General features: G+C 46.6%; 1 protein-coding gene across 1 annotated transcript; it reads right to left on the reverse strand.

Moving 5' to 3' along the window:
• Nucleotides 1-15,333: 15,333 nt before the first annotated feature.
• LOC146202464 (tubulin alpha-1C chain-like) lies at nucleotides 15,334-25,061 on the reverse strand. Its single transcript, XM_084601421.1, has 4 exons — nucleotides 24,972-25,061; nucleotides 19,579-20,103; nucleotides 17,857-18,119; nucleotides 15,334-15,892 (listed from the first exon to the last, which is right to left on the reverse strand). Exons 1-4 carry the CDS (start codon nucleotides 25,059-25,061, stop codon nucleotides 15,334-15,336), a joined length of 1,437 nt encoding a protein of 478 aa, XP_084457547.1.
• Nucleotides 25,062-25,355: the final 294 nt, after the last annotated feature.

The raw sequence follows: 25,355 nt of genomic DNA on the forward strand, positions 1-25,355 counted from the left end.
ACGGTTCGTACAGTTAAATTCTAAGGCGCTTTCCGGCGCTATAGACACCTTGAATATCGTGTTTTAAAACTGCAGTCCAGTGCTAGTTTGAAATTACATTAACGTCTACTATATGCAGTAAAATTATGTCGTGTGTCTTTTTTCTTTGTGTATGTGTAAAAGGGAAGGGCGAATCTCTCAAGGGCGCGACATAATTACTCGCAATATAAGTTTTTTGAATCGACTCATGAGCTTGTTCAGTCATTTCCTTTCGCAGTGCGCACACCCATTCTCACTGATTCCTCTTTCAGTAAACTCATTAAATAATTCTTAACATCTGACGTTGTTTTAGACGACAAATGAATATATATTTTTTTTTACATTGCTATTACGGGAGTGCGAGAGTGCTGATCCGGAGCTATGTTCCGTACCACACCTCAAAAGTAAAGCACTAAGAAAAGCGCTTCTGATGATGCGACGACAGAGGCCGTTTATTCGTAATCTGTGTTCACTATATCGTTTGATGCGAGTAACCAGACTTCATGCACTGCATGAATAGGCTGCCCAGACTTGCCGATTTCTGAATGCAATGGAGGCAATCTGCGCAGCGCAGTAGTAAACGGGACACCCACCGCGTTACCTTCTAAGCTTAGAGTGCTCCTATATGCACTAAAATTTGGCTAATATGTTTGCATGACCGGATGTCTGCATTGAAAGAACACACTACAAAACACAGGCCAGGGAGTAAAGCAAGAAACAGTGCTTGTGAGTGTTTGCTGTGGAACAGTGCTTGCTGTGAAGCACCTGTTTCACAGCATTAACAAGTGAATTTCGCATAACGCGCTCTCCAAGGTAATGCGTGGCTTCGAAGCCAAAGCTTTCGTAATGTAGTTATAATTACACTGTAGCCATGTACAGTGCAACGGCAGCACTTGAAAGCAATGTGCGTGCTGGCTGCTCCACGCTTCCGCGCCGCGCATAGCAGACGACGCCCCCGGCAAGGAGCAAGACTTGACTGCAGCGCCGCTAGTTCTCGCGACCACCACTTGGGACATACTCCTCCGCTGGGCGATATGAGGAGCTGTGAAACTGAGTTTGTTCTAGTAACGTTGGTTGTGCCGGCTAGGGTACATTATTGAGCCTACTAGATACAACTCATCATAATCTTCAGAAGCAGCGTGTAGGATCCCTAGTTGCGCGTACTGTACACAACACTCAGCTTCTCTAATTGAATCTAGAGATGGGTGCGTTCAAATACCACCTATCAGCCGTCTGTTTAGACCAGGGTGATAAAGCTGCCACCAGACAGAAGTTTCTATATGTACTGTCGCCATTATCAAACTCATCACTGGGGCCAGCATAGTTTTTTCTCGCGAAGTCAAAAATGTGCACCGTTTGGACTGGAGTTTTAAAATGTATACGGTAGGTAAAGTAACTTAACAAAATTTATATGCGTTTTTTTTTCAAGTTTTAAAACACTTTCCGAACATTGTTTTAGGCTTAAGGAGTTTACGTGGGACAATTGTGAACCATGTCCCCGAGGAGACGCGAGCACGTTACTAACATAATTTCTTCTGCTAATAAAACCCTAGGATTTTTCAAGCGTAATTTACGTCATGTATCTACAAATGTAAGATTACTCGCATACAATACACACTGGTCAGACCCAAACCTGAATATGCGTCCCCTATTTGGTGCCCCCATCAAAGATACCTCATCGATGCACTTGAAGCCATCCAAAATCGCGCAGCTCGTTTCATTCACTCCCAGTATTCGTACGAAGTCAGTGTATCATCCTTGAAATCGCAGTCTAATTTACGAAGTCTTTCTTGCCGTCGCCGCACCGCCACACTTTCTCTTTTCCGCAAATTCTATTACAGCTCACTACGCCAAGACCCATACATCTGCGCACCTGCGTCACGCATATCCCGTCGCACCGGCCACCCACTTCAAATCTCTCCTCCACGTGCCCGTACCGTAACCTTTTCCTCTTCCTTTTTTCCACGAGCCGCGCCAGACTGAAACGACCTATCCCACTCCGTCGCTGCCATCACCTGCCCATCATCCTTCAACGCCAACATTGAAATGTGTATATCATGTGAAAATATCTGAAAAGTGTAACATTCGATGTTTATTTACCCCACCCTTTATGTAATACCCCGAAAGGGGCCTTTAAGGTTAATAAATGAAATGAAAGACGCTCTTTGAGTTCCAGTTTGAATGTTTCTGTTTTCGTCGGTCGCTTCATTTTTCAGTTGCAAAATAAGAAGCCGTTCGTAGCAAAGAGCCGCTTGCGCTGTCATGCACCGAGATGGAACTTTTATGCGTTGTATGGAAGGCCAAATAGATTCGGCCTATCGCGCTTCACGCATATGTATGCAAACGCGCCGCACTGAAGTTGCATATTTGAAAATTTCATTGCAGGTTCTTTCTTCCACAACGAGAGATATACGTGAACTATGGACTGCAAGGGGGGAACGAAAACATCCCTAGACAGTGGCTTCCAGGCAAACTGAATATTTTATTTTTATTCACCGATTTTCTTACGGGAACAGTTGAACTGGTTCAGCGCCGTTTACCACTGTCTCAGTTAACCAGAACACGTTACTCTGCTCACCACATTCTCAATCTTGATTTATAAAAGAACGCATAGCAAATAAAATGTACAGTAAACACACATGCGATCACCCTTTGACGTTAGCTGTACGAAGTGCTGGCCATTCAGAATAAGCCAGCTACAGGAGATGCGTGTGCTCGACGGAAGAATGCACACGAAACGCGAAACAATCACAGGGCCAGCTAGCCTTAAGATAATACAGAAGAAGCTTGACCCTTATATGAGGTTACAATAGATACGCGAGAAACATATCACCGCAAAAGCTCCGGACGAGACGATTTTGCCGTTGTTTACAGCAGCTACTCTACAGCAGCTGTCAGTCAGCTGCATGCCGCCATCTTCAACCGATCTATGTTGCCAAGTTTAAACCTTGTCCATCGGATAGATTTAGCAAGCAAACGTTATCTGGCAACCATAAAACAGTTTGATGATGGCGGCAATCACGCGGTCCCTACTCCATTGCATTGGCTGGCCGGGCAGCTTTCCTTCTAGAGCTTGCCGGGCAGCCGCCATTTTGGGATGTGTTACAATTCTCGCGAAGCAGCCTCACGAAGACTGCTTCGCCGAATATAGCCTAAGTCAATATCGATACAGGCTACTTTGCTGTCTAAACATGGCGGACAGTGCGCGGATTGGGGTGAGCGAGTAATGCTTGCGTGATATCCCGGTTATAGGCCTCTTTTCGGGGTGAAGAGCAGGAATCACAGACGAAATAGGGTCAGCAACAGATTTAACCAGAGCTGGATGCCCCCGCTCACCCAACGGTCTTGAGGCTGCGTCAGGACACCCCTGCGGTGATCCTGCCGGTGCTTGAGATGGGAGATGATGACCATAGCTGCAGGCAGCGCTGATGACGGTTTACACGTCAGGCTCAACATACGCGCCGGCAGTACTAGCAAGCCATCTTCATATTATTAGGCAGTCGTCCTTCGGGAGACGAGGTTGGGTCGACTTGTTCTAGCGCATCCCTCGTTCCTCTCTTCCCCGCCGTCTTTCTGCCGCTTTCCTTGTCACTTCGGGACCTTTCTTTCCGTTCTCAGAATCCTCGCCATCCTCGCAACAGCGTCCGTTTAGCCATCATTAGCACGTCGTCCCCGCATTCAAGCGTGTCGTTGAGCAACCCTTCTTCGCATCCAGTTTTCGGACAAAAGGGGACACGAGCAGGTAAAATTGTGGAGAGGTCGGTAGCTCCCGGGTCACCACACAACTCGAATGCCAAGTTCCGGCACAGGCAATTACTCATCACATTTGCTTGCCATAGTTTTTCGAAAAAAAAAAAAAACTTTTTTTTTTTCGAAGTATATGCACCGCCACATCAATTCTTGTGTCCATACATCGTTGACCATGAGCTGTGTGTGCACTGCCAAGAAAGCACATTAGAGACTAGTTCAACCACATCACCGCCCATTCAAGAAGTCCGCATTTCACACACAACAGCGAGGTCATCCAGCTCCCTAACATCTGTTGACAATCAACTGCTCGACTGGCGACTAAATTACAATGAACAAAAATGCGTGTACACTTTCTTCCCTTCAGTAAAGCATTGCAACGGATACACGTGCTAAAAGGGGTCCGGAAATGGAATCATACAGGTTGATATACACATGTTTAAACTGAGTTCATAATATTCATACAAGTAAAACCAAACCCAAGAGTACAAGAATAAAACTTAGACAAATCAACAGTGTTCAGAAAAGGGTATCATACTATATTTTGTATATGGATGAAACTTGGCTAGCAGGCTCACAGCGTTATCAATAATGTACATATCCCACACATTGGGGTGCAAAATAAGCTCGCGGTCTGGCTCAGTCGGCAGTTCGGAGTTTTCGTTCCCGTTCTCTTCCAGTTCCTCCGACCCTGTTGCCTGTGAATCATCCACGTGACCCTCGGCAGTACAGGTGGGTTGACTATATAACCGTCTTCAGCATTTTGCGGCGGCCAATCGTGAGCATGTGTCAGAATGCCGTGAGCGATTTCGGGATCTATAGAGCTGGTTCCTGCAGGTAGGTTTAAGTCATTGCAACTGTTCTCAGCCGGTGCGCTCTGTGTGCAACCTTTGATTGTGCCCTGTTTCCTGTCCTGAATTACTTTGAGGAGCCCTTTCTTGGCAGCGCTTCAGTCTGTTTGCATTCACGGTGAAAGTTGGGTGCCTTCCCTCACAGCTCCGAGCATGAAATGTTACGGGGCCTAGTTTTTCCAAGATGCGGTAGAGGCCCTTCGATTTTGGCGCCAGTTTATGTAACAGCCCCCTTACACTGTGCTCAACTTTGAGCAAGACCCCATCTCCTGCCATGAACGCTGCTTCCGCAGCTTTAATGTCATGTCTCGCTTTCCGGACCGTGGAGGCGGAAGCCAAAGCGTTCTTCGCCATTTCGTGAGATAGCTGCAGTCACAAAGCCAGCTCTGCCCGACAGTCGTCCATTACGGAGTACTTGGAACCCCCACACTACTCAAATCCCTCTTGCGGCATGTCTATGTCTCGGCCATACATTAGAAAAAAACGGCGTCTCATGAGTACTCTCGTGGACGGTGATTTGTATGCGAAAAATACATACGGGATCCACAAATCCCAGTCTCTCTGGTTGCGTTGCAACAACATGCGAGAGTAGCTGCCTAAGAGTCTGGTTCAGCCGCTCTACTGCCCCACTGCATTCTGGGCTGTATGCTGTAGATTTAAGCTTTTTAATCTTTACAAGCTGAAACACTTCTGTCATCACCTTGGAAGTGAAATTTCTCCCTTGGTTACTGTAGTGTTTAGGCACACCGTTGCACAAAACGACTTTCTCAACAAAACTCCTCGCCACGGTTAGCGCCTTCTGGTCACTCATTGGAATGGCTTCCACGAATTTGTACAGGTGATCGAAGAACACTAACTAGCACGTACTTGTTCCCATTACCGGTTTTCGGTAAGGGTCCGATAACATCCATGGCCGTCCTCAAAAAGTGCTGTCAGCTCTCCAAACTCCTGAAGCGGAGCGCGTTTCCTGCTTTTCGGTGTTTTTCGTAACTGGCACGATTCGCACTGAGCGCAGTACTCGGCAATCGCCTTCCTCATTTCTGGCCAGAAATACTTCAATTCAGTTTTCTGTCTCATTTTTTTTTACCCCGAAATGACCGGAGTATGGTGCGTCATCGTATGCGCGTAACACATCGGTAACCATGCTGCGCGGTACAATGTATCTTTCTAGTAGCCGCGCGTGGCCTTTGCGTCGGGTACGGACACACATTTAAGAGTAAGCCATTGCGCTTAATGCGTATCCGCTTGAAGACTCCGAGTCGACAGCTAGTTTATCCCTCACTTCTTGCAGCTTTGCGTCCTTCTGCTGCTCTTTTTCAGCTTTTCTTCATCAATAACCGGAATAAAAGCTGCTGTCCTTACTTCAGAGACTGGTTCCCAGCGCACCCGACTCAAGGCATCCGCGTTTACGCGTACTTTTCCAGCTCTATGCTTTATTTTAAAGTCATAGACTTGCAGCTGAAGGTTCCAGCGTGCCGGTCACGAGCTAGGATCTCTGATTTTCATAAGCCACTTAAGCGGTTGGCAGTCTGTCACTATTTTAAACTTGCGACCATACAATTAACAGCGTAAGTGGCGGACCATATAACAGCCAAGGATTCTTTTTCTGTGGGGCTATAATTTTGTTCCGCCTTATTCAGCTGATGACTTGCGAAAGCCACCGGGTGTTCATTTTGTTCTAACCTTTGCGACAGGACTGCTCCAACCGTGCTCTGTGACGCATCGGTTTGAACGATAAACTGCTTTCTAAAGTCAGGGTACTTGAGTGATTGGCGCTTCAACGAGCTTTCTTTTCAGATTCTCGAAAGCAGCTTGTGCCTCGGCTGGCCATGAGAAATGTGTCTGCTTTGCTGTTAGCAATGTCATGGCTTAGCCATTTGCGCAAAGTTTGCGATGTGAGGTCGATAATACCCTACTAAGCCCAGAAATTCTCGCACCTGCCTGACACCGCTTGGGTTAGGAAAGCGAAGAACCGTCTCAACTTTCTCCTGATTTGATTGCACCGCGTTGGCAGACACCACATGACCGAGGTACTTTGCTTTCGCCTTCGAAATTGCCACTTTCTCAGCTTCAACTTCAGCCCGGCGCCTTTCAGTCTCCTCAGCACTTTCTCAATATCTTTCATGTGGTGCTCGATCGTAGAGCTATAGGTGATTATGTCATCCATGTACACGGACATGTGTGCCCAGTCAACCCTTCAAGCACAACGTCTGCGGGTCGCTTCCAGACATCAGGACTGTTTACTAATCCCATAGGCATTCTCGTCCACTGATAATGACCGCTGGTTGTGTTAAACGCCGTTTTTACTGCGATGGCAATACTGCGCCAGGTTTCGGCCCGTGGCGTGGTCCCGTGAAGGGCCACGTTTGACCTTGAACGGCCGCGAAGAAGAGAAGAAGAGGAGGAATAAGAATAAGAATAATAAGAAGAAGCAGAAGAAGTATGCTCGGTCACCGGAAGGTAATGCTTTCGCTCCACATTCGGTTCGGCAGCATTGAACACTTCTCATTTATGTGTGGGCTGGTAGCTTACGCTCTCGAGTAATACTCTTATTGGATCAGCTTAAGTATCCACAATAATGTAGCACCTTACGCTAATAGGGCGTCATAGGGGAATAATGCAGCAGGCAAAAGAAGCTTCCGCCGTTGCTATCGCAATTCAACTAGGGTTCACCAGAGTTAAACCACAATTAATTTTTTTTTCATTATCAGAAGGATACATCTCGATTTGTCAGAAGCAGAGGCGAAGTCCACAACCGAGAAGTACTTGGCCGATTCGAACTGTGAAAAGGCCTATTGGATATCTGGCAGCGGATACGGGTCTACTCTGGTGACACTGTGCAGCTTCCTGTAGTCAACTACAAAACGAAATCACCCACAGACTACAAAACGAAACCCACCAATAGTGCAGGTGAACCCCACGGGGACTTGTAATGCTCTATATATGATTTCGAGTTTCAACATATCCTGCACCTGCTTGGCCATCTCGTCGCTCTGTGCATACAAAATGCGGTAGGCTTTCTGGTACACAGGGCAGGCGCCCCATATGCCTATGGGGTGCTTGATTGCCCACACTGCCCGAAGTCAAAGTTGCCTCGAGGAGAAACTTCACTGTATGCCTTGATTACCTTCCTCAGTTGGACCAAGTCCTCGTCAGTATGTGAGACACATCAAGAAAAGATACGATCTCATCATCTGTCAATGACTGCAAGCACTTTTTCGTCTTGTAGTTCTTCCACAGCGCACAAATAAGTAGCAATATTCTTATTTCTAGGCAGAGTTATGTCGTCTTTAGCGAAGTTTGCAAGGCGGACGGGAGCGCGACGGCTTTTGTCTTGCTTCACTAAAGTCGTGGACCCTACCAATCCACGTGCCAAAACCGCATCAACCTCGAGGACGCCAACCCGGCCTACGCGTTCGGGTTTCGCAAGCTTTGCTCAGCCAACAATCTGCGTCAAGGGCGGTACAGTGCAATGGCACGTCAACCTCACGAATATGCATTCGAGCCCCCCATCGACGACAGCTAGCGCTTGAGGGACCTCTCTCATGGATTCAGGCCGCCAGTTTTTAATAGGAATTTGGCACTTTCATAGATACAAGACCCCTTCAATTGTTAAAATATTAATTTTCTGGGCCAATACGATATCTGGTCTAAATATTCCTTCTACTGAGACTGCAGGCCCATCAGCAATGACAAAACAGTCATGAAAAAAGTTCTGTTCCCTAAGAAAATTAGCAAAGAGAAAAAGCCGTGGATGTCAATCTTACTCCCAGTGATGCCCACAAAGCGGACATGCGAGCTTACCGCGCTAGTAATTTTGTCGGGACATCGCTCTCGCAACCTCTTGAAGGTCCGTCTAGAAATTCGAGAGCCCATGTCAACTAACATTTCAGCTTCCCCTAAGTTTATGCGGCACTGTACTACCGGAGTAGTTTCCTCCGACTACCGTACTACTGTAAAATGATTACCAAACATCCCCGTTGCCTTGTTCTGTACTCTATCTTCCCATCTGTGGCGAATCTACTCACCGAAACCCCTCGTTGCTTTTCTTCAGCCCCTTCCAACCCGTAGTCAGAGGGGCGACCTACTCGTTTTTTGGAACAGACTGTTTTTGGAATGTTCATGCTCAGCACAGTTACGAACAGTGACCAGTTCAGCCACACAAGAAACGTGCTTTATGTGAATAACGCCGCGAAAATGTAGCACTCGATGACTGTGATGCAATGAGCAACCTCTCAATGTTCTCTAATCGTTGTTCATTTCCTGTATCTCTTTTCGAGACGAGCTTTCTTCCTTGTCGACGACTCGTACGTATCTCAGACATGCCGCCGCTGAGGAGTTCGTTCGCTTCATCGTTCTCAGCGCAGGCGACCGCATCGTCAAACGTCGAGGCTTCACGTGACATGGCAGCCGCTGTCCCTCAGCCCATTCACAGATTGCGTTCTCATTTGATCCTGCAGCAATTCTTTCTTGATTTTGCTTTTCTCGTTCTTTGCTTCAAATTCATCGGTCATTGTTGCCTGTGCTAGCTTCTGTACTCGCGTTGAGAAGAATCGGACGTCTTCGTTAGGCATCTGTCGGGCACGTATAAACCGCTGGATGCGCGGTGTCAACGGCTCCGTGTCAAACCTCGCGATCATATATCCTCTTTGAACTTGGAAAATGTTGTCGCCTCCCCGGCCGCTGTATCATGCCACACAAACGCTTTGGCAGCGCCTGCCATCTTATACTTACAGAGACGCAGCACATGAAGCGATGCTTACAACTTGCTCTACGGTACTAAGAATTTCGTGAAAAGGTCCGGTACCATCAAACATATAGGGATCAAATGGCTAAACGGTAATACACTCGACCCATTCGCCATTATCTTCTTCAGCTTTCGCGTTCATTTCAGTGCCAGTCTAGCCAGTCGGCCGGATTCCGTGTATCCTTCCTACTCTCCGTGGCAAAGAGGAATGCCACACCCGAAAATACCGCTGCCACCACTGTGGTGTCCCGGTTATAGGGATCTTTTCGAGGTGGAGACCAAGAATCACACACGAAATAGGGCCATAACAGATTTAATCAGCGCTGGATACCCCCGCTCACCCGAAGGTTTTGAGGCTGCGTCTGGAAGCCACTGCGGTGATCCGGTGCTTGAGGTGGGAGATGATGACCACAGCTGCAGGCAGCGCTGATGCGGATGGTTTACAAGCCGTCCTTGTACCTTTAGGCAGTCGTCCATCTGGAGACGAGGCTGGGTCGACCTGTTTTATACTGGGGACACTTTTTCTTGGCAATGGAATCAAAGCTACCGAGTCTAAACGCATCATCTTCCCGCGGAGCTGAATATAGTCCCTAGTTACATGAGCAATATCTGCGAAAACAAATTGAAATCATAGCGCTAGTTATTCGCGGTATGTCTTTTATCACGGAACCAATTTTCCGAAATGAAGCTATTATGCCTAAAAGATAATTCTTGGTCCCACCGGGTTTTCTCGTCTGATGTCTGTCGCAGGCTTTCGCGACTCCCCGACTTTGCAAACAAGATAGCGGCAACCGCCTGTTCGCGTAGTTCAGGTTGTTCTGGTCGTCCACTCCGCAAGGTTTGGGAGCGTTTTCACTAGACAAGATCCGAGTCAATTTCAAGAGACTTTGGCTGTCGAAGCAAACGTATAAAATGATCTGCAATATCTGTGAAGACCGAAAGCCGCGCGGTCGAACTACATGGCGGAGTGACTCGTGTAAAGACGCCCCTCCCTGCCTTCCTCTCTGCCCCCCCCCCCCCCCCCCCCGTCATTCTACTGCTTTCGGGTCCCTTCTTCCCGTTCTCAAAACCCTCGCCATCCTAGCAACAGTGTCCGTGTAGCCATCATTAGCATATCGTCCCAGCATTCCTGCTTGTCATTCAGCGACCCTCCTTCACATCCGATTTTCGGAAAAAAGCTACACGAGCAGGCAAAATTGTGGAGAGGTACAATATTATCTTGCTGTACGTTATTATTTACTGACTTCGAATCGCGCCGACACGCGAAAAGCGAGACAAATCGGCCAGCTCAAGTGCCACCTACAGGTCATGGCTCCTAGTCAAAACTCTCATTTCTACCTAAAGGTTGTGTTCATTTAAGCGATCACTTAAACATCGATCCCTCTGACCGCTGTATAACCTCCAACAAACTACAGGGGCTTCGCAAACACCATCAGACAGGCATCTGATGAACGCAGTGGCATGACGCTTTACGAAGTCCGCCATACTCTTCCCTTATTCCGACATTATCCGAAGGCACAATGAGGCCAGCTCGCACACGGCGGAAAGACGAACCGTCACACTGTAGCGAATCACTGTGGGAAACCCTATGGACATAGGTTAGAACTTCTGGCCTCATTTCTTCAAAATAGTCACTATCCTGGCACGTCCTAGCTAGCACATTGTGCAGAAGCTTCTCTGTCAAAGCAACATTGATCGACACATACAGCTTTCATCATGCTAATGATGTTGAGGCTGCCACATACCAGGGGCTTGGAAGACTTAGACAAGGCGCGCTGCAAGCAAAACGCTCCGATGCTCCGAAAGTGCTTACCTGAACAGCCGGAAGGATTTTCTGCACGTGGCGAGTGAATCAAATACATGTGAAGTGTTAAATTCAGGTTAATGTCTAAAAACGGTAGTTTGTCAGGGTCCTGTAATTCGAGAGTGAAGGATTGGCTCTTTCCATGTTCTCTAAAAACCTGTGCAACCTCTTCCACAGTTACAACCTGCATTATATGGGGTTGATATTTCCGATCTCATCCTTTTATATTTATGCGCATAAACTCCGGTTAATGTCTAAAAACTGTAGTTTGCATTGTTCTGTAATTCGTGAGTGAAGGATTGGCGCTTTCATGCTGTCTAAAAACCCATAGAATCTCTTTCACAGTTACAATATGAGTTATATTGGGTTGCTCTTTCTCATGTCATCCTTTTCTCTTTTTGCGCGTAAATTCAGGTTAATGTCTAAAAACTGTAGTTTGTCACGGTCCTGTAATTCGTGAATAAAGGACTGCGCTTTCCATATTGTCTTAAAATCGATACAACCTATTCCACAATTACAACCTGCGTTATATAAGGTTGATCTTTCCTACACTATCGTTTTCTCTTCTTGTGCAGTACCCTCTTTTATTGCGCAATGGTTAACAAACACCAGCGTTTCTCATCATCGAAAAAAAAAAAACAAAACGAACAAAGAATGTAAACTTGGAGATCAAAAGAATGCGGGTTGTCTGGTGCCTTGTTCTTGAAGGCAGCTCTATATGCCTCTTTTCCTTTCCACAGAGATTGTGTACAGTCTGCTGACGAGGCCTTTTAGTTTATTTTAGTAGGAAGACGAGTGTAGTCGTAAAGCAAAGCAGAAGTTTGGGCTAGTTGGTGAAGGTTCATAATGTGAAAACAGCGCAAACATAAACCCAAGAGAGAGACCAGAAGGAAACACCCTCTCGTTTCTGTCTTGTGTTTCAGATGGTGATAAAGACAACTCTTGGAGCTTGCCCGTGCTTTCAAAACGAATGCCGAGGAGAGAAAGAAACGAATTTAATGAAAAGTGAAGAAGTCAGCCGGCGTTGATGAGACACTGGCCTGCTACTCCACACTGAGGAAGGGGGAAATATGAATTACAATATATTTAGAGTTATACTGAAGGGTGATGACGTTATATACAGCCAAGTTTTTAATTGTGGTCCTTGTTACAGCGGAGTCCACGACATTCGTTGCGCGAACATGTAACAGGTGCCTTCCACATGCAGGAAGTGTCCCTGGGCCCACCGCCACAGTTGCAAAGACCTCTGCATTCTCGCATACCGGCACTTCGAGTAAGCACGCATCCACCACGCACTAGACCATAGAGACACATGCTTCAGCACAAGCGCGTACGCATGCTTTGTACACAGGGTAAACTGTGTACTCGCGCCCTGCACAGCACACGCAAATGCCTACGGCTGTTTCTTGATAAAACACGAACAGACTCCATCGCATGCCAGTTGTCTGTTTCACCTTAGCACCTAGAGTAATCTCCCTCGGAGAGAGGGCAGCTCTCCAATGACCCCAGATCCTTTTCCAAGGCTTTTCTCGCATCACTATAGCGAGGGCACCGGCAAATATCATAACAAATACAGGCTTAAATTTTTGCAAGTGGTAGGCCGTATGCCACTCGCGGGCTGTATGTTTGAGACCCCTGCGAAGCAATTGCTGCGGTCTATGAAAACGTTATCCTAAGGCAGTGTTGTTTTGGAATAGGTCTATGGTACCTATGCCTACCGCGCGCTATGGACAGGGTAAGAGAAGCATTTTTGTTGCATGTACTGGGGAATATAGTTTTTTTTTTTCAAGTATATAGGACCTATCCATGACATTTCCTTCTTTAATGTCATAAGTCAGTGTTCTTAATTTTCTCAAAATGTTAAAGCACAACTTCTTATTAAAATGGCAAATTTCAAGCACATCTTCCTTAAGCTTTTCCTACGGTTCTCATAAACATCCCCTTGAACTAGCAGTTCTTGTAAACCGACCTCTTATACAGTACCTGCCCTGGACTCCTCGCACGGCCCAATTGTTTGGTTACAAAACCTTGCTTAATACGCATTCATTATTGTCAGTCAGATGACACCCGTGGATAATGGTTATATAAGCTTGTATCCAAAGCATCCATTCGGAGGTGAGTCATTTGCACGCATTGGTCAGAGTGTACAGCAGAGTTAGGGTGTCGCCCTCGTTGATAGTCCCGGCAAAGCGTTAATTTGTGTATCTTCGAAATGGAGGACGTGGGCGTAATTTAGGATATTGAATCATTGCAAAGAATGCTGCATTTATGCTCAATAATGCTAAATTTGATTTAGGGTGATATTTTGATTAGGGTAAAGTTCACAACAATAGCTGCTAAGGTTTTACTAAAACAACAAAATAAGATTATAAAGCTATACTATACATGAACTGGAGGGCTAGTTGTTCTGAAATCTTCAAGTGGTGCGGCGCAACGGCACGAAGCCTAGACTCTTGTCTAGGCTTCGTGCCGTTGCGCTGCACCACTCGAAGATTATAAAGTTTCGGATGCTTCCTACACAATGGCTAATTCCAATCGGCAGATCATTTAAACTCGCTCTGGGATCTCTCTTTTTTTCTTTTTTCTGAAGGCGTCCCTTTAACTTATCCCAACTTTTCCCAAAAACGTCCACCGCTTGTTCTCTACCCTAGACTTACAGCTTCGAGCAGTGATCATTACACTGTAAAGTAAGTGTTGACCCGTCCAAAGTCGATCTGCCGGGTCCCAGGTGCAGTGCCGTGAATTGGGATGAGTTCTCCTGAACCCTTGCCGCTAACTTTCTGTGATACGACGCCCGATCTTCTTGACCGTGTGCAAAATGTCGTCAGCTGCACCCCTATTACTATCTGTTCGGCATGCTAGCGGGCTGCACATGGGGCTCCTGACGGCGTGCCAACATGCAGCAGCTGATCACTAGTCATGATCCTCCTTCCCTTAAGAGATGCATATTCAAATTATCTCAGTCCTAAGACACGCCATGTCTAACTGGACTTAACCTTTAACTGTTACCTATAGGCGCCCGATTTAAACTACAGTTTTGTGACCAGCCGATACTAATAGCCTTGTCAGATTTAATAATTCCGAAAGTGCGATTTCTCAAGGCGCTGCGGCTCATCAAAGTTTGGTTATCTCACAACACTAGAAGAGTGCTTTCGAAGACTGCCACTTCCCTCCTCTAAGCGCCGTCAGTAACTGGCGCCAGGGACATGCGAATATTTTCTACCGTGGAACACAAATCAGCAGCAGGGACTGCAAGCACTTCCAGAATGGAGGTCATCCCTTGGAAATAGAGTCATTGATGGCGCTGCAGATGTTGCTTAGCCACATCTAAGCCACATCTTTCCTAAGCCACATCTTTCAGTGTGAGATAGCTAATTTCATTCGGAGACGGCAAGGTCCGAAATCGTATTCTTGACATAAAAATGTGATATGGTCTCTGCTGCAGCTGGCTACAGATCTTCATTTGCAAATGGGCGCCTACATAAGAGCAAAACGTTATCTAAAATTAGTTAACGAACCTAATACTAAACATTCTTGTCTTTTTTTTTTTCTAGGTCAGCCAAGACGGGTATTACGGTGCTCGAAAAGCTTTTCTCATACCTAAAAAATACAATTTTTAAAACATTAGTCGCCGACTTTCTATAAGGACTGCTATAGGAAGTTACTTAAAACAAATTAATAATAGCCAAGACATTGCCGTTCTTATCTGACCATGACTTTAAGATGATGATTATCAGGCACTTGTTTTGAAAGGACACTATTTCTGCTCAAGTTCCGTGCTTGTTGCGCAAAAACGTTGCAATATTTTAGTGGAGTTTTATAACAAGGCTGCTCTCAGATTATTGTAAGTTACACCAAACATTTGCTCACTTTAGCAGCAGTTTTAAATGTGCTGTAGTAGCGTCCTCTCTGCCAATATGAAAAAAAGTTATCGTCAGGAAATTAGCTGAGAATTTGTTCTGAGGCGTACATAAGTAATCTGATAATGAATTATTTCATAGCTTCAGGAGAAACTCTTTTAATAGCGTGTGGCGGTGTGCGAAACGGAAGAAGTAAAAAAATATACGCTGCTGAAGACGTCAATATTTCAGGCAGATAGCGCAACCACTTTATCAGCTTTTTTATTTCCTCCACTTGGAACTCTTCGTGAGAACCAGATCCTCGGCCTAGTACTCCTCGCCTTCGTCGGCACCCTCGTTGGAGCCTATGCAGACCTCTTCGTAATCTTTCTCGAGGGCAGCCATGTCCTCGCGTGCTTCGGAGAATTCACCTTCCTCCATGCCCTTGCCCACGTACCAGTGAACGAAGGCACGCTTGGCGTACATGAGGTCAAACTTGTGGTCCAGCTGCGCCCAAGCCTTGGCAATGGCCGTAGTGTTTGACATCATGCATGCGGTGCGGGGTACCTTTGCCAAGTATCCACCGGGGACCACTGTTGGTGGCTGATAGTTGATGCCCACCTTCAATCCTGTCGGGCGCCAGTCTACGAACTGGATGGTGCTTTTGGTTTTAATGGCCGCAATGGCAGCGTTGACGTCCTTTGGCACCACGTCACCTCGGTACAGCATGCAGCAGGCCATATATTTTCCATGTCGTGGATCGCACTTTACCATCTGGTTGGCCGGCTCGAAGCAAGCGTTTGTGATCTCTGCCACGGAGAATTGTTTGTGGAAGGCTTTCTCGTCGGAAACGACGGGCGAGTATGTCAATAATGGAAAGTGCAATCTGCAAATAAGGTGGAGCCATAAATTTTTATTAAACAAGTTGTGCACAAAAACAGTTGCGAATTATGGAGCTGTGAATATCAATTAAAACATGGCAAGAAAAACAAAAGCGCCTTGCCTCAAATGCGACGGGGCTTCCAAACAAATGAGTGCAAGCACTCCGGCGTATATGCAGCCTTTTCGTACAAATTGGAATGCATATACTAATTCCTCGCAATAAGAAGACAGTATAGGTTACTACAGCAGTGTATCTGACCACGGCACGGAGGGTGTAAGGCCACTTAGGTGTCGAGTGTTATCGGCACGCCCGCGACGAAAAATTAAACTAAGGATGTGGAATTTACACTAATCGCGACCACTCGCAACAGCATCCCCGCTCACGGTTGCCGACCTCTCCTCTTCTCGCGATCTTGAGGCACCGCGCAGTGAAATGCCTCCAGAAAATTGCGGCAGACCCACGCAAGCGCCGCGGATAGCACTAGCTCAGCACTTCGATAATTCGTGGAAGTTTAAAGAGCGGCTATTTAAAAGTGCGCTGTGTTGTAAACGACAGCCCTCGGCCCCGCTACCCTCACTGGCTGTTGGAGAAGCCACGAAGAGCTGGTTACGATTTCGAAGGAAACGTTGCATCTGAATTGTTAGCAACGCCCTTCGTTAACGGCACAGTGTAAGCGAACCCGCGTTGTTTAAAGCACTACGTCATCGGTGTCCCCTGCGTGTGCGGTAATGTTCGTAACCGAATAATGCTAGATATTCTTGTAACAATGACAACTAAGGACATAAAAAAAAATAGGGGGTATTTCGAGCGAACAGTGGATGTCAAACACAAGCACTGGTAGCGAAACGAACAGCTACACGTGTGTTATGAAGCCCCATATCAACAGGTTTGTTAGAAGGGGAATTAGTGAATGCACCGTGGCCTGACTTAGCATTGCTATAAATACATGCCACTTACTAATTAAGAGAGCGCTAGTGCGAGTTGATGATTACGAACGAAGTGGCGATTGCATAAAGAATGCTGTTGTGAATAAAAAAAAAGCTATGCCACAGTTACGAAATCATTACGCACTGAATGCATCTCTGAAGGGCGCAGTTGATGTTTGACATCATTAGTAACCACGTGGAAGCAACGAATTAGAATGAGGCCAGTGGACTGCCATTAATTGAAGCAGGCGGGGCCCTCCGAGGTGCGTAATGCCAGGTGCATTACTGTCAATACTCTGCTGAAATCATGCCGTATGGTATGTCTAAAAAAATGTTTCTTCAACCAGTGGGGGCTTGCTGGCAAGTGGCAGGCTCCAGGCAGGTGACGTACAGCAGAGCTGTATGCTGTGCTTGGTTCTACGAGAGCTGCACTACGGTTGTGTATGGAAGTTATGAAAACAGCACAATCCGAATGGCAGGATTAAGAAGACATGCATACTCTGCGTCAAATGGACTTCGTCTATGAACTAGGCCTTCTGCATGGAATATGGTATGCAACACTCCGAAAAAAGCTAAAGGGCTGCGACAGAAGAACACTCAACATTAAAAGGTGCCAACGGCGAGTGGATTCTATTTCTGAACTTCTGCATGCCTGAGACTCGGCGGAGCTGAGCAGTGTAAAACATTTTGGATGCAGAATCGTTTAGTACGTAGCGCGTACAAGAGCTCAGATAGCCGAGCCGAAGGTTGCGAACGACACCAAGCGCCATTTTCATGCGTATCCTGCGAGAAGAAAATCCGTCAGAACCATGGTTGGAGGGTCAGAGAACATCGAACATCTTGACGGTGCGTGTAGTGCAAAGCGTGCAGAAGCGAACGAGTATTTGCAACGGAAAGAGTGAAAAGAAAACAGCAATAACTGTTAAAACGGGCGTCTTTGGTAATTAAACACTGTGCGAAATTTGGGGGCGAATGAAATATGGAAGCTGGTTGCGACACTACAGGTGCCAGTGATTAAAGTGAGAGAGGAAGAAAACCCACCTGGGACAAGGCACCAAGTTTCTCTGCAACTCGGCAATGTTATTGTTGAGCGCTCCGTCGAAACGGATCGAGGCGGTGATTGAAGCGATCATCGTGCCAATCAGCCGATTGATGTTTTTGTACGTAGGCCATTCGATATCAAGGTTGGAGCGCCCGATGTCGTAAATGGCCTGGTTGTCCACCATGAACGCACACTCAGAGTTTTCCAGCGTAGCGTGCGTGGTCATGACGGCGTTGTAGGGCGCGACCACACCAGTCGAGGGCTGTTAATGGACGAAGCAAATGTAGTGGCGAAAAACGAAGTTGCAGGTAGCGCGAATAATTCTTCTTAAGGGGCCAGATTATTCCGCGATTTTCAAAGTGGTGGAGAGCGCGGGCATAGAGAAGACAATTACGAGCGCTAAAAATGACTTAAAACAGCTTGTAGACGGGCTAGAAGGCTTTCAGATTCAATCTCGTGCCATTCCTTGTTCTGTGTATGCGTCTTGTTAGCCCTAAAAATATGCCGTCTGAATATGAGGGCTACGAAAGACAGGGTGACATTAGAACAATTACTACTGCTATGCAAATTCACGTACTTGCCAGAATACAGTCTCGCATGGGGAGTACGTCACGTGTTGGTTGGAACGGCTGATTTGGCATGAACTGCCAACTTAGGCCTCTTGTCAGATAGGGGCCGGAGACCGGCTGGAGCGACGCCAATATACCCGCCTTTCAGACTTTTTGCATTACGAGTCATACGGCTTGATTAAAGAGGCGGTTCATTGGTGGCCTTTCACAAACAACTGTATGTTAAAAAGAATTTGGCTGGTATTAAAGTATCAAATCAAGGGATTAGCAATTAGACCAGTATCAAACTTCATTGGAAGCGAAAAAGGATCCGTAAGGAGAGGCGGCGAACGGAAGTCGGTAACGCTCTCGCTTCATACACACTTAAAGGCGGAGCCTAAGTGTACCGCCAAGTTTTATTTTCGCCATTTCTGTCGTCATGCCCTAGTTTCATTTGACGCTCGTGGTATACAGGGTGCGCTTCAAATACCTAGACTACAAGGCCTTTTACGCCGCACATTCTGGCACCTATGGAGGATCTCAAGCTTTAAAAAATGATGCTTATAAATACCCTTCTGGATTGATGTAAACGAGTCTTCTAAATAGACCTAAGCACAGCTAAAAGTAGATACTATAGCTACGGAACACCATGCATGTATAGTCCCATGAATTGCGGAGATGTTTTAACAGGCAGTGTAGGCGGCGCAGAGGCAAACTGCATGTAATGCCAACGTCTTCAAGGGATCCATGGATATCTCCACACCTGCCGCGAGTAGAGATTTTCTTGGCTCTTTCTAGGCACGCCGATGTTTACGCGCCAGCGAAATACGAATTTATCACGCAGAAAACTCCATCTACAGGTATGAATACTTTAAATCTAAAATTGTGACGCCCTGATTGAAAGGGCCGGGCTGTCGCCGTTTCGATTTCAATAGCGGATTCAATTGCCTGTGGGTTTCACGCACCGAATGCGATGTCAATGCACGCATTTTACTTGTCAATCGGCGATAACGTTTTTTTTTTTTTTTTATCTATCACTGAATAAAAGTGATGCCTTTTCTTCGAGAGTGCTTTTTTTTTTTTTGCGATCGCAATGCAGTGCCTTATTGATACGGCCAAATTTCTTTCTTCCTCTGCACCTATCCAGGACGAGGAATATGTACAAATGTATACCTGCGGCGCCGGGTATATGGCGAACTGTAGCTTGGCCTTCTTTCCGTAGTCCGCGGAAAGACTTTCCATGAGGAGCGAGGTAAAGCCAGAACCAGTACCGGCCCCCAAGCTGTGAAACACGAGGAATCCTTGCAGGCTGTTGCACTGGTCGGCCGGCTTTCGGATTCGCTCCGCAACCACGTCGACTACCTCCTTGCCGATACCATAGTAGGCTCTCGCGTAGTTGTTGGACGCGTCCTCTTTGCCGCAAAATATATTATTGCGGTGGGACAGCTGTCGGTATGGTCCGGAGAGTATCTCGTCGACCACGGTCGGCTCGAGGTCGACAAAAACCGCACGCGGGACACGGCGACCAGCTCCAGTCTCGGCAAAGAAAGTGTGGAAGCAGTCATCAACGTCTCCGGACACCTTGTCCCCTGGCATCTGACCGTCCGGCTGGATGCCATGTTCCAGACAGTAGAGTTCCCAGCAGGCGTTGCCGATACGGACCCCGGCTTGACCAACGTGGATGCTGATCACTTCCCTCTGAAATCGAGAAGACAGAGGAACAATAAATTTTGATTTTCCAGCGACCACGGACATATCACGCTTAAGAAAACAGTGAACAGAAAAGCAGCATCCCTTGCAAGGATAGGGTAGGTGGCTATCCTGTACAGGCGAAAAAGGAAAGAAGATCTGCCGACCACACCTCTTTATCCAGCGGCTATTGCAACGGGCACGCGAGGCAGTTTGTTCAGGGGTTAGTTCTCGCATGCTCTTCGATGCTTCAAGAAACCCTTCTTAGATAGGTGAACAAATTGGATAGGCTAAATTATGCGAAAATTGAGCGAGGTCATCGATTCAATTCCGCAATGCAGGCAGCTTTTCTTTTATGGTTGGTTCAATCACCCAAATTGTCATGGCTTTCAAGCTGCGTAGAAAAAAAAAATATTTCGCACTCGTGATCACAAATAGTATAACGGCACGTGGCAACGGAAAGGCGAGTGGCCGCGGCTCGCTAGAGTTAGAGCGTGACCTCGCACGTCACGACTGCTGACTCAAAAGCAATGCAGAGGGAAGGCAACAGCCATTAACTGTGCATCACGGCGGTGTACACCTCGATGAGGCCAAATATTTGCATAAAAGCGATCCCATGAAGTCGCATCTTGAGGTGCTTCAAAATTTAAATTCATGGGTGATGTTCTGTTTCTCCACTATCGGTATACTGCTCCCCGGCCCGCAATCGAACTTCCGACCTTGTGATCAGCTGCTCATCCGTAGCCACATAGCCAAAACACCGGGTCAAAGCTGAAACGACTAGTTGCCTGCAGTGTCCTGTCGTTTCAGGCGCGAAGCCCTGCTACTTCACTCCTTGGCTGTGAGCACGGGACAGACCAATGTATTCCGGACGAAACGAAGGATCTAGGACGCAAATTTTCACGTGCCAAATCATCTATCTCCCTAGGTAAGAAAGGCATTCCATCCGCCCCATTCATGGGAGACAAGCCACGAAGCATCATCTGCGTTTTGCGTTATATCATGTTTTTGGCATCTACTGCTGATGAGAGACTCGGTGGAGACATGAAGACGAACCCGGAACCAGACATAGCCTAAGTAGCCAAGCAACTTAAAGAAATAGCGTCAGAGATTAAACTCATAAAGGGCACCGCCACGGTGGTCCTGTGTTACGGCGCTCGACTGCTGTGCCCAAGAAGGCGAGATCAAATGCTGGCAGCGGCGGCCGCTTTTCGATGGAGGCAAAAAGCAAGGCGCCCGTGCACTGTGCGATCTCAGTGCGAGTTAAGAACATCCCAGTTTTTCCAAATTTTGGGAGCCCTCTGTTGCAGATTCGCATAGGAATCTGCAATCAGAGCGAACAGAAGGAAGATGAGGTTTGGGACTGGGAGCGCGCGGGAGAGATACAGCGCCATGTTGGCACATCGATAGCGAAGGAGAGTCGGGTATTAACGGCCTGGTGTTCGCCCTTCTTCTTCTATATCCTCCACTATGACATCTCTCATTGCTTGAGTCACATTGTGACGTTAAATCCAATAGACGAAACCTGAACCTAAAGTCGTAAAAAAGAAAAATACGTGCGAAAAAAAGAAAACTAAACGCACTAACCCGATTTAGCAGATACGAGCTGTACAATCCATTTGTGGAAAAAAAAAATTATCATCATAGAAGACGCAGTGGACGTTCCAGCTGAATCGCATACGGTCTATCGGAAGTTGAAGAAACTAGTGACTCAGTAAAACACGTTGTTGGGCTAGTTGGTGCATTTCATAGCCAAGGCTACTGTTATTTCCTGTGTGCGTCTTTTTGGCTGGTTAGTCTTTCTTGTTTCAAACTAGCGACATTATTGAAAGCACTGTCAATAGTGAATAAAGGTTGCAAGCAAAGGATACGAACTTGCATAAAAGGCGAAAATTTACGCCAAAATTAAGAGAACTGCGCATACGGTTCATGGATAAATAAAAACCATGCCTTGATAAGAAAGAGAATGTATGATGGGCATTTGATAAGCTTTATATGGTTACAACCGCATATTTGTATGGGATGACCAAGGAAACGGTAAATGTTCAATTAGAAAAAAGCGACGACTTAAGCGGGCTAGTGACGTGTATCTGTGCTCAAAAGAGTAACCACATTAAACAAAAATGTCTCAAGTATGGTAGGTCGCGCAATAGCATTGTAAAGGTTAAGTTTTCTTAGATGTCTTCGCCTTGCCCAGCACAAACTATAGAGTTCTAGTTTATAAAATTTACTACGCATACCTGTACTAGAAGTTGCTAACAAAGTTTGGTTTTCCCAAATCTGCAACTTCTTTTTCACTGCTTGAAAGAATTAAGTACAAAGCACTGAAATTCATTCACAGCGAACCGAGCAAGCTGTAGCATATAGGCTTGAAACACAAAGAACAAAGGTAAAGATTGCGCAGTTAAAGTACATCTTTCATATTCTTATGCCTCTAGCATCGACATATCAAAGCATGCATCAGAACCATATAAGTGAGTATTAAGTAACCAACAAACAAACGTATACAATAACCGAATATTAATATGAGAGTGAAATATCTAAACAATATTTCATCCCGCTAGCAGCAAGCGAATAGAAGCGCCTGCAAGTAACCATGGTTAGGACAAAAATATTTTATTTGCAAACTTTTCCTTCGTTTTCTATTTCATGCAGGCGACGGTCTGTAATCGCAATGTTTTCCTTCGTGAACGTGCAGATACGTAGCGACTCGGGCTACGTGCACTGATATCGCACAGCACACGAGCGCCTTGCTTTTCGCCTCCATCGAAAAGCGGCCGCCGCGGCCGGAATTCGATCACGCATCCTTAGGCACATAGAGCGCCGTAACCACTTCAGCACCACGGCGCATAACGCATACCTTTACAGCTTTGTTCTCTGTATGAATTACCCGAATAACTGTAATTATGTTGAGCTGCTTTGAGTGTTATCGCCATTTGTTAAATACAAAAAAATGAATGCAATGGCGACCTGCTAACATCTCAACGAGAGACTGGCAGTAGTTCAAGAAAATAAATTAATTAAACAATGAAGTGAAAAGAAACAAGGAGGTTCTTCCCTTCTACACCACAGTGGGATCGTTACCGCTTACTGCTGGTTATGTTTTAGGGTTTAACGTTCCTAAGTGACATCAGGCTGTGAGTGACACGCTCAGTGGATGATTCCGTAAATATCGACCCCCTGTCGTTTTGCAATGTGCACGAATATCGCACAAGGCGCCTTGCGTTTAGCCTACACAGGAAAGCGGTCGCTGCGGCCGGGGTCGATTCCGCATCGTCGGGATCAGCAGTCGAGCGCCCTAACTATTGACCGATTGATGACGGGCACGGCTTTCAACATGATAGTGCTAAATGCATCAATATCCACAAAATCTGGAGTTAGCACTGGGCCGTGTAACGTCAGAGGACCACATGATATGCCCTAAATGGCAGAAGCTGCTAAGCGGGCAGCTCCTGTTAAGTTGAAGCAAGAGATGGGAACTGAACCATCTTTGGATCTCGAATCAGACACGCCACCCCTCGGCAGCGCATTCCCGCTGCACAGCATTAAAACGGGGGCATTACATCTATGTCGATTGGTACCGCACATAATGGGATAGCTAAACGGCTGTACCTCACGAGTACGAGTGACATAATAAAGGTACAGCTTAAGAAACTACTGATTAAGCAGAAGCACTTTAAAGGGCAACTCCGGTGGTTTCTTCATCGTTTCGAGTTATTGACTGCATTATATTCCTGGATGTCCGGCCTCCTACACAAAAGCCAATTGTCGAAATTCCAGGTAGAACTATATTTGAAATGGAAGAACAACAAATGGAAACCAAAACTGGTTTCATGGTCAGAAACGACGTTCCTGTTGACAAACGGTGAAGCCACGTATACAGTATTAGAAAAACACTCGCACGTGCGTCGGATTGTGAAAATAAAGCCTAGAAATCATAACGCGGCGCATAAATACCCGAGATAACCTAACACATGCTTCAGAATTTAATGATAGGGCGGGGAGCGGCCACTAACGCGAGTATAGCGTTCGTGACGTCACAAACGCAGTGCTAGCCGCAGAAATCGTCGAATTGAAGCCACGAGAATGGCAGATTTTGAAATCGGGTTGCGCGCGAATGAATCATCGTACGGCGCCGAAATCTAGTAGAGCGCGTCAGGGTGGAGAAGAAAACCTACAGTAAAGATTTTGCCAGAATGCGCGAATGTCAAAGAACCTCCGGAGTTGTCCTTTATGGACATGTACGGTACCCGCGAACAAGAATTAAGGCGGACACACTGACGCTGTCGGATCGTAAAAGCGGAACTCAACTGGCCCCAAAATATTTTTGTGTGGGAAAAGAAGATAGGAAGAATTCAAGGTAGTATTCTTATTTAAAAAAAAAAAAAAAAAAAACTTATCGCTGCTGCTGTCTACGGATGAGTTCTACATTCTAAACACGAAGATGCTGCCGTCACCGAAAGCCCATTAAAAGATAGAAAAGGACAAAATATCAACTGAAGGCGTCGCCAGCACCCGCCGTTTCCGGAAGTAAACTGCACGCCTCGACACCGATTCCTTAGGCGCGAATCTTAGAGGCAAGCTTTTGTTTCCACAGTCGTTTTAATTTCCACAGAGAATAGTGATCAGATGGAAGTGTCCTCAGCGTTCCCGTTGATGGCATCACCACTCACTGCGAGAAAATTGACTATATTTGTACAGCGCGAACACCGCAGTAAAGTACCTTTCCGCAGTGGAATCCGCCCACACTGGGCTTGTGCGATAACTGAGCGCAGGCGTTCAACTCTCGCCTCAAAGGCAACGTGGCACTTTCGCGGCTAATCGCACACAGTGCTAGGGGCTCGGGAAGAGCCCCGTCAGGCTGTCTAGTTACTCACTGTACTCCCGCTGTCGAACCGACTCGGAGCAGCCGCATGTTCATCTCCGCGGAACGCCGAAAACGAATCTCCTCCAGCCTTTTCCTCCATGCCGTCGACGGGAGGTCTACCGAGAAGGGAGGTCTACCACAGCCAACTGACTAAGCGTTTGCGCAGTCGCGAGAATTTTCTTTTACTTCGTTGTCGTCTAGCGTGTTGTGCTCGCACGCCGGGCTAGATGCAGGGACGGGCTCCAAGAGAAGTGACGTCGAGCCGCGAAGACATCGCCCCCAGGGTAATTTATTAATACCCTTTCTCTTTAAATCAGCTTTCGTAACATGCGAGAAATTCAAATTGAAAACAAGTATGTAGCTAAGCAACAGTAAATTTTTATTGATGGAAGCG

Source organism: Amblyomma maculatum, chromosome 1 (genome assembly GCF_055883805.1).
Source record: "Amblyomma maculatum isolate TAMU_Amacu chromosome 1, ASM5588380v1, whole genome shotgun sequence".
Taxonomy (NCBI): domain Eukaryota; kingdom Metazoa; phylum Arthropoda; class Arachnida; order Ixodida; family Ixodidae; genus Amblyomma; species Amblyomma maculatum.

Bases quoted from the DNA above. Each gene is read 5' to 3' on its own strand.
- LOC146202464 (XM_084601421.1), bottom strand. From the start codon at position 25,061: ATGGAGGAAAAGGCTGGAGGAGATTCGTTTTCGGCGTTCCGCGGAGAT. The intron at 20,104-24,971 runs GTGAGTAACTAG...TCTCGATTTCAG, and splicing joins GGTTCGACAGCGGGAGTACA to AGGGAAGTGATCAGCATCCA. The intron at 18,120-19,578 runs GTATACATTTGT...GTCCATTAACAG, and splicing joins CCATATACCCGGCGCCGCAG to CCCTCGACTGGTGTGGTCGC.